This window comes from Chiroxiphia lanceolata, chromosome Z (assembly GCF_009829145.1).
Source record: "Chiroxiphia lanceolata isolate bChiLan1 chromosome Z, bChiLan1.pri, whole genome shotgun sequence".
Lineage (NCBI taxonomy): Eukaryota > Metazoa > Chordata > Aves > Passeriformes > Pipridae > Chiroxiphia > Chiroxiphia lanceolata.
The window spans coordinates 33,795,210-33,810,467 of NC_045671.1; the positions used below are offsets into that span (position 1 = coordinate 33,795,210).

Sequence of the window (15,258 nt, forward strand, 5' to 3'; positions counted from 1 at the left end):
GCTTTTGAACTATCACATGAGCAGTGTATTTTTCCTGGTTTTTTTTTTCTCCAATGCTATCTCTTTTCTTTGACAATAGAGTTTGAAACAATCTTTGAAATGATCACATGAGTTGTAACTGAAAAAGGAAGTGATTGAGAGGAATTTCTTTTGCAGTTACATAGTACCCTTCCTTCAATGCCATTCAAACCCATTTACTATCACACGTACAAATCTAGAATGCTTCATTTGCTAGTGAACCACAGACAAGAAGAGTATATCAATAAGCAGCAAGACACCATGCGTAATATGAAACTTTTAGGACTAAAGGGAGGAATATTTTAGGGGAAAAGAACTGTTGATTGTTCTTCCATTTTTTTCCACACAGAACACATTTTTTGAAGTTAAAAATAAAAAAACACCATGTCATTCCTAACCTGGAATATAACTAGTTCTTCTGAAGAAGATCAAAGAAAACTAAATAATCACAGATGATGGGAGATTATGTTTCACATTTCATTGTGAGACTAGCATCACTAGCATGATTAACTCCAAATCCATATTAAACAGAATAAAACACAGAATTAAAACAAGGAAATAAGCCTGTAAAAAACAAGTCTTCTACAAGCCTCATTGACAATTTTCCCAAGTCTCTCTCTCATTTCTACTTCCCTTGGTAAAAATGACTAAATTACATATATGCTTCCCAGGTGACCAGCATCATAAGAATTACAGCAGGCAGGCAGCTATTACCCCATAGAGAGAGAGTGACTGCAGATCTGAGTTAATCTTACATAAAGAGTTATTTAGCCAAGAGTGATCAGAAATCAAAACATACATTTTTAAAGAAAAATCCCAGTTCTTCTATTCAACACCCCCCTGGGGTTACTGCTGTTTAGGCCAGTGAAAGAAAAGTCTTGTTTTTAAAAAAAACCCCAGACCTCTAGTCAAGAATCCAGTAACTTTTAGATGCTTTTATTGTTTTCAGAGGAAGAAAATTCTTGGTTTCAAATAGAACCCTAGCAAGAACACAGTATATTTGAAAAAGTTGCTTCCTTACAGTGCTCTAGATGTGTAGTTTGAAATCTAACATCTTAAGCACTCTTGTTTAGATGAGATACAGCACTAATCACATCTGAGGAAGCTTATACAAATACTAATTCTATCTTAGGTCTTTGGTTCTATGAATTAACTTAGTCAACAAAATCCTAATTTCATCAGTAAAAAGCATCATCCTGGTAAGTAGCATTACTCTATCAAGCAGAGGGTTAAAATGTGGCTAAAATGGTCCATACAATTTGAATTCTCACAATGACTCCCTAAATTTCTGATTTTCATCTTATTTACAAAATTCAGCCCAAGTATAGAAATGGAAGAAGGTATGTAACATTCAGTTTTGGCTGGCACACAGCTGTTGTTCAATGTGTCTAAATGCGCAGGTAGACCTTCTGTTATATCACCAAAAGGCAAAGGAACACGGAAGATATGACTGAGTGGGCTGCCAATATGGAGACTTATAATTACTTAACAATTACATTGCCTCTGTAGAAGTTAGTCTTCATCAAACAACAAGCCATAGATGAGTGTTTTATTTTTCTTGTGTTTATGAGCCCAGTACCTGAAATATTCTTCATCCTTATAGTTAGCTTTTTATTTTACTCCAAAAGACTCTCTCTTAAAAACTTGTAACTTCTGTACAGATAACTTAGAAAAGTCTACAATGTTTCTGGTAGATAATAAGAATATTTTCTGGACATGGAATCACCTTCTCTCTTTGCACAAAGTACTTTCTAGGTTTTTTTTCTTTTTTTCTACAGTGTATTTAAACTTAAATAACATGAATAATAATATTTGGGTTTGCTCTGTAGCTTGTATTGGAAATCTTAATAGAAAAACAAGGACAAGTAAATAATATCTGCCAGATAATTAAAGCAGTTAATTTAAGAAATATAGAAAAGTCTCATCCATGAAACTCACCATCTAAATCACAAACTTTTGCTAATACAGGTAGACACTCTTCTAACTATATCAAAACTGTAAGCAGCCATTTATTGCCAGTAAGTGTCATAACTACTTTGTGTATGATACAACTGACACTGGGAATGCATTATTGCTTGTAACTTGTATTTTATTTTATAAAGAATATAAGCTTTTATGTTTAATTTTTATATTTAGAGAGCCTTACTTTATGGTGGCTGAGGGCGAGGCAGCATCCCAGAAACATTTTGTAACTCTAGGTAATTTGGTTCTTTTCTTCAAAAAACAGAACTACCTTATGTTCCTACCTCAAAATAACTATGTTAGCTCTTACAAATCTGGAACAAGTACTCTAGTGTGAAGTAAAAACTATTGTGTCTGCTAGTGGAGTAAAAAATATTGTATCTCCTAGATAAGCACTGGTGGGGGAGAGGGCATGAGATGAATGAATAAATTCCTGAGTTTGATGTGAACTGTGTCTACTGCTAATACAAACGCCAATCGTATTTTTGAATTCTGACTTTACCTGGCTGTTGTTGGTTTTCAGTAAAGGTGGTGCTGGTTCATGACGTAGCGGTGAGGAAGCTGAACTGCTATCACTGTCGCTGCCGTCACTCAGACTAACCCTATGAAAAAGAAGAGCCAAAGCATTACACCTGCAGACAAAGGGCTGTCAATAGGGTGAACCAAGCTTGTATTTTGAGGCATGGAATTAAAATGACCAATCTCTTGCTAAGCAAGCCATCAGGGTCACATAGAAGAGAGGCATCTGAGCAGGGCTGCACTCTGGAAAAAGCTCAGCGTAGCACAAAGAAGGAGTCTGCCTGCCTGAACTTGTTGAGATGAAGTGTCCAGTTAACACAGCAGCCAATGTTACAAAAATGGATGAACAGCTACAGCATTATACTGCTGCTCCCAACAGAGTGAGTCCCTATCCCAGTTCGCAGCCATGTGGAGGAAGGAAAGTGGTTTTTACAGATACTCTTCTGCTCTTCTAAAAGCTTTATAAACAGCTGTGCTTCCCACCTGAACAAGTGTTTTACTGAAAAGTTCCTTGTTTATTGTCATAAGTAACACATTTTTTCCTGGCTAAAATTTAAAAACTTATTATCTCAGGAGAGGCCACATGAAAAAGCTCAGCTCCCAGTCAGTTTCACCCTTCATTTACTTAGGAACAATAAACAATACTTTTTTGAGGAGGGAGAAGGAGTTATTTGGGATAAAAAGAAGTTAGAGAAACATAAGCCTTAAGATTTCATTTAAAAACTGAAACAAAATCTCCACACATGGAGACAAGTTGAGCTTGAAACAATCCTTTACACAATCACTGATACAAGAAGTTCTCAAACTGCTAGTCATCTTGGTCTTTTGCTCCTTGATTCCATGTGCTAACGTACACCAGGGAAGCAGCTGACATTCATTAGCGTTTTCCTATTACCTTCCCATTTAAACAGTAGCTGACACTGGCACTCAGGTACTATGCACTAACAGTAAAACCCTCTGAATCAGATAAAGAACCTAATATGAAAAGTGTTTAAGAGACCGTTTCAGGCTTTCCATAACCTTCAACACCATTTGGATGGAGCTTCAAGCTACCCGAAGAACAGATAACTTCTGGAAAGCCTTCTGAAGGTTGCAGCAAGGATGCAGAAGCTTTTTTTAAAAAATTAATTTCTGTGACAGATGCTTGCTTTACCTTCTGATGCACTTTTATTCATTATCTACTGCATGCAGCATAGAAATTACTTGAAATTCAAATTTCATTGATTCTGATTCAATTTAACAACCTAATCTAAAACTAGTAAGCAGAGAGGTCTTGAAAACGGGACTTTGTATAGAGTAGTTTATCCAAAAACTGAAGGACTTAATTTTCTCTGATTTATGCCAGAAAGTAATGATGACTTCTCCCCTCAAGTCACAATCACATGAAATCCAGTAAAGTCAAATAAGGATCATCGTAACCATATTGATTAATACAGAAAGAGTTTGTATCGGGAATGGCTAATTTTGTTAGCTTTTAGAAGCTGCTGCTTTAAAAAGAGTCTAAATTTTCTGCACGTTTGCTACTTAGCAGTCTTTGAGAACAGTAGACCTCACTTCATTACTAACAAGCGCTACATGTCTTGGCCACCAGGCTACTTGCAAACACAAGACACTCACCTGCGACTCTTGCTTCCTCCTTGTGTATTTACAGGTTGTTCCAACTCAGAATCATTGTCCTTCTCGTCTGCTTCATCTGATTCATCTTCATTATCATCTGAATGCAGATCTTTCATTATAGACCTCAACAGACCTGAAACAGCAGAGACAATAAAATACACTATGAAGTTCACTTTGCAGTGTTTCGGGCAATTCACTCAGTTTTGAAAACTACCCTCCCCACACAGTGTTGAGAAGGGAGAGTCTTAAACATTAGGTATATGAAGTGATGCACTGGGGGCTTATGCTGCAGGGAGTTATCCATGAATCATTTACTCATATGAGCAACTCAGTCAGCTTCAGACTTACTCATGACAGTGGAGGGACTCATATGTTCAAGTGTTTGAACAATTTGCTCTCTGGACCGTAGCTAAAGTAAGTAAAACACTGTCATGACAGGAGAAATTGACTTTTACTGTATTATTGCTAGAAGCATGCTTCTTTTGCATTGCTGGGGTTTAGTATTTTTTGCTTTGTCTATTATATATGTGAGTAAAGATCTATGGGGGTATATTGATCAGCAATGGTACCTTGGTTGGATTAATCCATGTATTGAGAAGTTGGATCTAACAAACCATTTTGACTAACTCGTACTGGCCAAGGTAGTCTTTGTCTTCTTTTACATATTTAGCTTTAACTGTTCCTGTTATTTCAGGATTGATTTCAAGTTGAGTAAGCACTTTGCCTATGTTGATATGTACTAAGTACATTAATCCCACTCAACATCATGTTATCACTTTTCCTGAATTAACAAGAGGTACAAAGCTTGAGTTGCTCGCAAGACTGCATTAAACTCAGTTTGGGTTCTGATTTTTACTCTGTTTTGCTGTTAGAGACAGTTACAGAAAGAGGAATATGTTTAGAAGATCTATGACATGTAAAACTACAGCTGCTTGAAATAAGAATAGAAAAAAGCATATTAGAAGAGGGAAGGAAGCAAGACTGGTGCCCCATTTAACTCTAAAGTACTGCTCATCTGAGACACGAAGCAGCAAGTAAAAGCACCAGTGATGGCTATAGGAACAGCAATTACTATTACAGTTGTGTAATTCCTTCAGCCTAAGAAACACAAAGTATTAACATGAACAAGATGAGCCTCCAAGACGAAGCTCTCAACTTCCTATTTGCTTATGGGGAAATTGAGTCAAGAAGTGTCCTCCCTGGTCACTGTCAGCAGAGAAGGCAGATCTGTCAGTCAGTGCCATACTCATGACAGGGACTCATGGGAGGAACAGCTTTATGGACTATTCCAGACCTAGCAAGGTTCAGGTGATAGGCATTTTGACTAGTTTTGTACAAGTGACTTCAAAGCCAATGTTGAGAATGTTTTAGCACTAAGGCTGCACTAGAACTTTTGTAAATTGGCACAGTTTGGGCAGGTTCATAACTATTGTTTCTTTTCTCTGTTTTCACACCCTAGGGAAGTAAACCAGATGGTGCTGATGAGCAAACTCCTGGTTAACCAGACATTTGACTAGGTGACAACGGAAGGAGAGCTATATAGAAATCCTTCTTGTCCATGCACCCACTGCTGATCTGTAGAAGTATACATTTTTAGGTATTTTGTTTCTAGCATTGGTCGCAATGTCACTGTTAACCTTCTGTCCTTGTGAACAGTTACTTTAAAATTCCATAGCAACCTTTTTAAGGGTCTGAAAAGTTGTTACTTCCTAAAGGGTCAGAATAGTTAAGGAGAAACTGAAAATTAATTGCTGCCCATTAGTTGCCCTTGGTAAGGAAAAAGAAATATTAGAATAAGCCCCAATGACAGAAGAACTTGAAAGAACCTTAGGTTAGCCCACTGCTTATGAAAAAAGAGGTGAAAAAAGTTCATGCTGTGGTTTTTTGACACTTGAGTGAGTGCTGGAGTCTGAATCAACAGGAAAAGAGAAACAGCCCTAACAAGTAACTTCTAGTTATGGGAAAAAGTATGGCTTTTTCCCAGAGCACAACATATGGTGTCAACATGCCAGGGTACACCCAGTATGTCATTCCTTTGATATACAAATGCATGGCCTGGGCAATGAACATGTTTAGTTAATTGAAGTTTCTGGAACTCCCAGAAAGAAGCAGTAATCACTATTTACTGTGGCATGAAAGAGAAGATGTATATACCCCTTGCTCTTCAGAGCTGTTCACATCAGAGGACAAATCTCCCCTCTATTCCAGAGAAGGTATAAAGAACTGAAAGACAACCTGCAATACCTCTTACATATGAACAGAAGGCATGGATGGGACCAGTCTGCTTAGAAGAAAACACTAAGTCAAAAGGTTTTTGCCCAGCATAAGAAAACAGACACAGAAATGGGTATGCAAATCTTTTGTCTTGTAATGGACAGTTCACATCACTAAGGCAGTTTTCATGAGAATGAAAATGGGGTTTCAGAAGAAGTGTATCTCTTTATCCCTAGATAAAAATCAACTGCCTGAGGCCAGTCAACCACAGCTCACTTAGCTCTTCCTTTCTTTCATGCATAGTAATACTGCCAGAAAACATTAGATTTTTTTTTTTTCCAGAAAACGTTAGAAAATCAGTACCAGTCACCTACAGAAAGGCAATAGGACAGAGATGCATCATGCATAGATATATTTAAAAACAGTCTGCCTGAAGCACTGATATATTGTCATAATCTTAAATTAAGTCTACCACTGAGGAATATAAATGGATAAAACAGAAGACAATTTTGTTTAGTCAAAGGCTGCTTTTTTAATGCTCCTTATCCAAACAACAAAACAAAAGCTCATTAAGAATGTATCAGTTGTATAATCTTATAAACCCAGGGAAAGAAGCCAAGCAGGAACTAAGTAGTTTAATAGATCATGTAGAATGAATCTCGACTTATTTACAGAAAACATGCCTTGGCCAGGTCTCCAGGAAGAAAAATCCATTCTTTACCGAGTTCTAAGTAAAATGAAATTATTAGCCAAAAAATCAAAATGCAAACTTAAGGTCTAACCCTCACCCTTCCCTGCCACATATCTGAAGTAAGTACTCTATGCTCTTACTTTCCAATACTACGGGAGGATCACGGCCCTTCGAAGGGGTCGATGTACACAAATTAATGGATTTCCATGGGCTTCCCGTGGCAAGCCACACACTTCCAGAGCTTCAGATAAAACCAGGTGCCATGATAACTAACTCTGTGGAAGGACAACTCAGAAACAGAAGCTCTTTTGAGTTTACCATCTGTTAAGTGACTGTCATGTATTTAATCCTTAAAACCAAACAACCCTTACATCCTTTTCTCAGATACCAGTTTCTCCTCTTTTATTTTGCCCTTAGCTACATCTGAAAACAACATGAGAAAAAGATTTAAATCAAAATTTAAGGTAGAAGAAAAGCAGTAATGAGGTGCCACCAGTTCTGTTTTTATTAGCCCCTTCATTTCATGCATTCCTTTCAATTCTTTTTCTTCTATTGGTACCTTGTTGTCTGCTGTTTTGAGATGGTGTAAAACTGGAACTGGAACTGGAGCTGGAACTGGCAGGACTCGGTTGTTCAGACTTCAAAGGGAAAGAAAAAAAAGAAAATAAATAACATTTTTAGAAACATTTTTTTGCCTAAAACTCTTACTGTTAGTTACTGCCTAAAGCATTTGGTCAAGAAAAAAGAACTGTGGAACAGAATAATGCTTAAAATATCTTTATATCAGGTGTCAGTGTGGTAAACATTGTGAGAATTGCTCTTGCACTCACCATACATATACACTAACATATCATGTTTAGTTCTTTACTAAAGCCTAACAAGAAGTTTCCATTACCTTGTTTGAAATGCTATAAAACATGAGATTCTAAATGAGTTCATAATAAACCTAAGGCAGCTCTGTCCTTGTCACACTGTAGATGCAACATTTTCCAAATTACCAGTGATTGGGTAGAACCAAAAAACAGAAGACCTGAGCAGATCACACTAAATGCCAGAAAATCTCAGACAGTTTTCTTTATTCTTCCTTAGAAAATAAGTCTTAAGATACAGATTCAAAATAAACTTTTCTGCTGTTATCAGATTTCTGCTAATCCTAACACTTTCCATATGTATGAAAACCCTGTAGATTACAGATTGTAACAGTGATTGAACCAGAAGGATTGCCTTGCTAAAAGAGAAATTATCTAGAATTTACCAGTTGCAAAAAACTAAATTTTTAAAACAGTTATTGAAATAAGTATATATCACTTAACAAACAGTACTATACATTCTTTTTCAACTGCTGTTTAAAATGTGTACCTTTCTCTCTAAAATTGATGAGAAAGACCTATTGTTTCATCTAAAAATTCTGTATAATTTTTCTCATAGAGGTTATGGCTTATGAGGATAGTATTGAAGAGCCTTGCTTCCTGTTGCCAGGTTGCATGTCTCCATATACCTTTTTGCTGTTTCTTAGACTCAGCGGCTTGAAGTGTGTGGGTGTTGGTACATACTTGCACACTCATCTGCGTACATGAGGCAAAATACAACTCTGGTATGTTGGTAGAGGGGATGCTAACAGAGTACATAAAAAAAGAAAAAAGTGGCCATACAGAAAGAATAGTGAAAATCGGATTAGGAAGTAATTGTCTAAACATATACTATTGTAACCTGCTTACACTTTAAATTTCATACAACTGTGATGTGTTGTCCAGGCTAAAAAACATTTTGTGACTCTCCTTGCCAGTACAATATCCCTCATGATTAAGATAGAACTAAATTTTTCTCAAAAATGACAGCAATAATATCCAGTCTGTAAAACTCAGTTTTCACACAAACAGGCTATCTAAGCTTAACAGTTGCTTTTTCTCCATAAATCAACCTATTGTTGCCCTTCATATTAGAGCAGGCAGATTTACCACCATTTGTTGCCTTTTCTCACCATGAGAGATGTCTATTTGGGCAATAGAATCCTTGAGAGAAACACCATTAACATCTGCTCTCCTTAAATCAACATCAGCTCCAGTTCTCACAGACACATAGTCAAAATACAAACTTTACCTGACTGTGTGGGTATATACTGCTGGAACACAAGTGAGTTAACACTGTGCAAGGAAACCCAACCCAACCAACAACATGACTCATTTGTCAGTACCCAGAGAGATTCTTACATTGTCCACAGGATCAGACTTTTTTGAAAAACACTGCAGCATAACTCGACGCTGCTATAAAACCCAACTACTTTTGAAAGAAAGAAACCTTTTTTCCTTCCTGAATTTCTGTAAAACCATACAAAATTTTTAGCAGTAATTATGATAATATGAAACAGACTGTGGTGATGAAGAAAAAGAGTCAATGCAAACTTAAAAGACATCAGTGAACTAAGTTCAGTCTTCCAGATTCAAGCTATTCTTAAAACATCTGTCAATTTCTGCTTTTTGCAGCAAAATTACTAGCTGAGAACTGGTTTCTGTACATGTCCATTAACTGCATTTTTCCTTTATCAATTTCAACATGAACTTTAATAAACTGTAAAATCCATTCCCTAAAAAAATAACAAATACTAAAAGACTATCATATTTGGCTTAAAATACTTTCAAATGCTAAAACTCTAGGAAGCAAAAATCCCATGGACACAGAGACTGTGTCACTATTAAAACTTCACTACTTTTTTTTGAACTAGTGTACTTGAATTGAAAAAGGGGGAAAGGCCTGGTCTCATTCACATGAAAATACCAATGAAATTGCTCTGCATTAGAATTTTCTCTCAATATTAACTAACTGAGTCAACATCACAGGAAGGAATGGATATAAATACATATAAAATTGTAGAATATTTTCCTGGTAAAAATTTTGTTCTGCTTTAGCAAGATCATTTTGAGAATTCAAACCACAGAAAGTCCCAATGAAACACATATGATCATTCACACATTTTTAAAAAGGTTTCTAATGATTTTTAAACAATTTACATTATTTCCTTAAAAAGTTCTGTCTGAAAATTTATTCCAAGAAATACATATCAGCATAAATATGAAAATTGTTAAGCATCAGAAATGAAACCTACATTTTTTGACTTAGAAATCAGGATGAGAGTGCAACCAGAGGAAATAGTTGCTTTCAACATAAGAATGAATGTTATTAGCAGGAAAGACTTATAGAAGGAACTACAAATATGCCTTCCGTATATGAATATGGATTAGTGCTGACAGCACTAGTTAAGAAAGGCTGTCTTTTTTCACTTAGGCAATGTTTTTTGACAGTTTTACAGGCTCTTATCCCAAGGACTTAGGTATTTATGGCTTTACTCACGGGTTCCTAATCACCGAACAGATTTATTTTTTTTTATGGGTTGAAATTAGCTGAAGGGTGTCCTTCGACAAGAAAAGCTTTAAGATAGTGCCAGCAAAAAGCTTCTCTCATATGGTCTTTTTCTGTTTTACCAGTTTTCTCTTCCTACAGACAGACTAATGAGAATTTGGGCCCAAACTGGTCATTAGTGCAATGACCCGATATGATTTATTGCATTCTTAGACAGTCTATTTCATTTTAGTGCTCTCACACCGATGCACAGGAGACAGTGGCTTCTTTATTAGGCCTGATTGAGGGATTCTGTGCTTTGAAACAGATCAGTAAGAAAAGGAACTTTTCTTTGGCTCAAGTTTTCCCTGAAAAGGTACCTTTTTCACCAGCTCTAAATCACTTGGCTTCTGTAATTTCCAAAGTCTTGTCCGTTTTTACAAGTAGTGCAACAACTCTCTCTTGAGCTGCAAACAACTTTCAGGCAAACTCATCTGTTTATGATACAGGATATAACAGAGTTGTTTCTGTAATATGTCATGGTTGCCCCGATTTGTACAACTTCTTGGGGCTGTCCTGTGCAGGGCCAGGAGCTGGACTTCGATGATCCTTGTGGATCCAACTCTGGATATTCTATGATTCTATGACTCTAAAAATAATGCCCATCATTTAAAGTTCCTTAATAATTCTTACATTAAGAAATAGAAGACATCTGTATGTGGGTGACAAAGGCTTTTCTTACCTTCCCCTGAACTGTTCTTAAGGGAAGCTTACATTTTGTTTCTTGAAATAAACTTTAAGTGACATAGCAATATCTCATTTCATATCAGCCTGTTTACTTATTTCCTATTTTTAATGCAGAATAGTCTAAAGATTTATGTTTCCATTGCTACAGAATCACAGAATTAGCCAGGTTGGAAAGGACCTCCAAGATCATCAAGTCCAACCCTTGATCCACTACTGCCATGGTTACTAGACCATGGTACTAAGTGCCACATCCAGTCTCATCTTAAAAACCTCCAGGGACGGAGAATCCACCACTTCCCTGGGCAGCCCATTCCAATGTCCGATTACCCTTTCTGTAAAGAATTTCTTCCTAACATGAAAAGTCTATATACTTGAAACTGCTTATAGCTGAGCACTACTTCCACTTCCACTTTGTCCAAAGTTAGAATTTCAGGGAGGAGGAACATGTTCCCCAAGACAAGCCTTCTTCTCTAACAGGACTCCTACACTTACAACTTTTACCAACATTTAAGTGCCTAGTCACTGACCACTGCCTCAGCTTTTAGTAATCAACCCATCTGCTGCTCACACAAGAGGTTCCCTCTGAACATCAGGAAACATTTTTTCATTGTGAGGGTCACCAAGCATGGGCACAGGCTGCCCAGGGCAATTTTGGCATCTCCCTTCTTAAGAGATATTAAAAAAAACCATCTAGACAGGGGCCTGGGCAACCCTTTAAGTGGCTCTGCTTGAACAGGGCAGGTAGACCAGATGACCATTAGAGGTCCCTTCCAACCTCAACCAGTCTGTGATTCTTTAAATTTGAAACACATCCTTCATTTAACAAATAGTATCCAGAATAGACTCTAAATTAAACTTTGCAACTGTTTTATTTGAACAACTGTACTGGATGAAGCGAGATTTCCATTTCCTTAGAGACTGTCCTACTGAAACATGTACCTATTTTTGAAAGAAAATAATTTTCCTTCTATATTTATGTACACAATTTTTCTTAGCTTTATAAATCAAAAAGAGATTTGAGACAACGCTCACAAGAACTCCAAAATACTCAAGACTTAGAGAAAACTCATGTACAGGAGACTGAACTAACACGTGAATAAGAAAGTTCTTTTGCAGTACACTGTACAATACAGTTGAAAGACAAAGCACTAGTGAAGGCTGTTAACCTGCAGGGATATTTTTGTTGAAGATACCTTACTGGTAAAAGTGGAAGACACATAGTAAAGTAGGCAAAAAGATACAGGAGAGAAGATTAGGGTTTCTCAAGTAGAACAGCTGAATACTAGAGTTTCCACAGATTTCAAACCTACAAGATGAGTAAACTAAGGATAAAATAAACTAAAAATGTGTATGGTCATGTGAGTATGAACATGCTCCTTAACAAACTGCAATAGGCAAACTGATGGAAGTTTCCAACAGGTAATCCCAACTAAGAAGAAAGTAGTCTGTTCTGAATACATAGGGAATGCTGGCAAAGACAGGTTCATATGAAGGCTTTTCAAAATTGGTACTAAAAACTGTTTTATCTAGACCACATTTCCTGAAATGTGTGAAAAGACATCAATATTTGCAAAGAATTGATGAAGTATGAGCAGCACCACATGGGGAATTCAACAGCTCTGTATTCTATTCAAAGTCAGAATTATAAGGGAAAAAGATAAGGCTCACTGATGGCATGAGGAAGATATGCTCAATAAATTACTTGTTTGAAGAATCTTGCTTATTTTGTAAGCTCCATTGCATGAAAGGCCTGTGATGACAGAATGGCAACTGTCCCTCTTCTAACCAAATTAGGGGGTTTTTTTAAGCCAAATTAGGCTGACAAGATATTGATTTTCCAACAGTTTGACAACAATTTTTAAACTTTCCCTTTGAGAACTTTCACATATTCTTTATACAAAGCTCTCTTAAGCCAACAAAGGAGAGAAATGTGTTTTAAAAAGAAAGTCTAACCCTCAATTTTAATACTAGATACAAACCAGAAAATTCAGTCTAGGTATTAAAGCCAAGGTGACAGTTTCATTCAACTAATCTACATCTTCTGCTCTAATGGGATTAACAGAAGATAGGTGGTAGTTTTTATGGCCAGGTCCAAAAGCTGCTGCGTTGGAAGGCAATCCTTCCTGATTCCCTTCTCTTGCCCTGTTTTTACTACTGCGCCCTACTTTACATATCAGCACTGAGAAGGGCACATGTTGATGCACTCACAGTTAGTTCCAGAAATTGAGCAGTTCGCAGTCACTTTTGGGGCAGCAGGAAGGTGGCTCCTAAATTCTCACAGATCTGAGGTTCTGATGTTAGAAATTCACACACTCTTATTAATGAAGACGTAGCTGGAGAACCGTTTACAAATAAAATTTCTTTTACGAGTGTTATTCTGCACTGTCTCAGCAGGTACTCACAAACTTCACAAATTCACCGTAGGTCCTCTCTATTCTTATGTAGCTTAAACTTTATAGAACACTCCCTACACTAAAACTTTACTATGAGGAAACCTCGTCAAGTCATACACACCAAGTAAATACAGACCTCAATATAGGAAAAACAACAGCTTTTTTTCTGAATTCCTGCTGCAGAGTCCCTATGCACTGTCTTTGTTATGGCAGACCACTGACTCCTGAACTTATGTCCCAGAAAATGAAAAAAAATTGTCCAAACTTTCACCATAAACTACAGAGAGATCTAGTACAGATCTTTGTTGGTCTTGTCAGTTTTATAGCAAGCCTCACTGCATTTAGTTTTTCCTCAAACTTAACTCCTGGGATTTAAATGATTATGTGAAAATCTCAACTTTCATTTATTGTACATTCCAGTTCCAATAAAAAGCTAGACAGAGAAAAATACAAAAATATATGCTGTACCCTAAAAAATTCAAGTCCCTAAAACAAAACAAAGCCCCTCGAACTATTTTTCAAAATGTCATAACTTTTAGCCAATCTTGTGATACTGTTGACTGAACAATGTCTTTTAGATATTGTTTGACAATAATACACTCTAGACACACTTTTCTCTATAGGTATTTCTGAGAGATCTGACAGTATGGTTCCTAAGCACTTGCTCTATGATAATATTATAATGTGTTTGTCTAGTAGTTTTCAAAAATTATCACGCATATTATATACAAACTATACAATGATGATTCTCTGAGAAAAAAAACCCCATGGAACAGACTTCTATTGTCTTACCAGCATTTTCCCATTTACAACTGACACATCTGCATGCTATAACTCTGCTTACACATATACTTTTACAAAAAATATACTACAAAAAATAATACTCATTTAAAGCCCCTTATCTCTCCCTTTCAAATTTAAAATGTTTTTGATAGTGTGATCTCAGCTTTACTTTGAGAGAGTTTTGCATCTGTTCCATAAGGTGTAATAAGATACTAACACAAGATAAAGACAAAGCAAATCTTTCAAAAATAAGAAAATTGATACTTGTTCATATTTAAACTAAATTCCACTCAACTGTTATAATGTAATGTATTTGTAATATAGTCAATAAAGGTAACTGAAGTTATTAAAAACATAGGTTATAACTGTATTATTTCAAATACTGGCTAAATGACGATCTCATGTAGTACAAGTCAGATCAATCTTGAGTTTTATAGTGTTCAAAGGATAAAAAAGGCTGCATATGGCACAAATAAATCAAGTTGAAACGTCTCATCTACAAACTGCTTCATTTAGCTAAAAGTGTAACATTTAACTTGCAATCTACTCCTAATGGTCCTCTCCCAAAGCAAATTTAGATCACCAAGAGCACCAAGAATGGCTTCCTCTTTTGGCCTTGAACCTGCGTTGAACCTGAGCAACTTCGCAACTGAATTGTTGTTGTCCAGAATATCCAGACCATGACTCTTTCCTTGATATTCCTGCTCAGTTGTGATATTTTACTCTGCTTGTGTAAGCACAATGCAATAAGCACTGTCTTGAAAGCATGTCTGTTTTCATGCACAGAATAAAGCTACAGTGTACTAAGTAAACTGCATTAAAGCAGCATAGACAATGCAAAAATATTATTCATACAATGAAAGAAACTAAAATTGTCACAGACTGTATCTACTTCATTTTTTTGTAATGGTTTATACCATAATACTTTTGCAGCTGATAATTCAAATAACTAAACACAAACAGGATACTGACACAAAC

At 36.4% G+C, this 15,258-nt stretch overlaps 1 protein-coding gene across 5 annotated transcripts in view; it reads right to left on the bottom strand.

Annotated features, from left to right (window-relative positions):
• The window catches only part of MLLT3 (MLLT3 super elongation complex subunit), a 119,140-nt gene that overhangs the window by 12,297 nt on the left and 91,585 nt on the right, over positions 1–15,258 (bottom strand). For all 5 annotated transcript variants that reach the window (XM_032676264.1, XM_032676263.1, XM_032676260.1 and 2 more), the window contains 3 exons: positions 7,581–7,659; positions 4,117–4,249; positions 2,483–2,582 (listed from right to left, as the gene is read on the bottom strand). In XM_032676264.1, the coding sequence (XP_032532155.1) occupies positions 2,483–2,582; positions 4,117–4,249; positions 7,581–7,659 (312 nt within the window). The remainder of the gene's footprint in view (positions 1–2,482; positions 2,583–4,116; positions 4,250–7,580; positions 7,660–15,258) is intronic.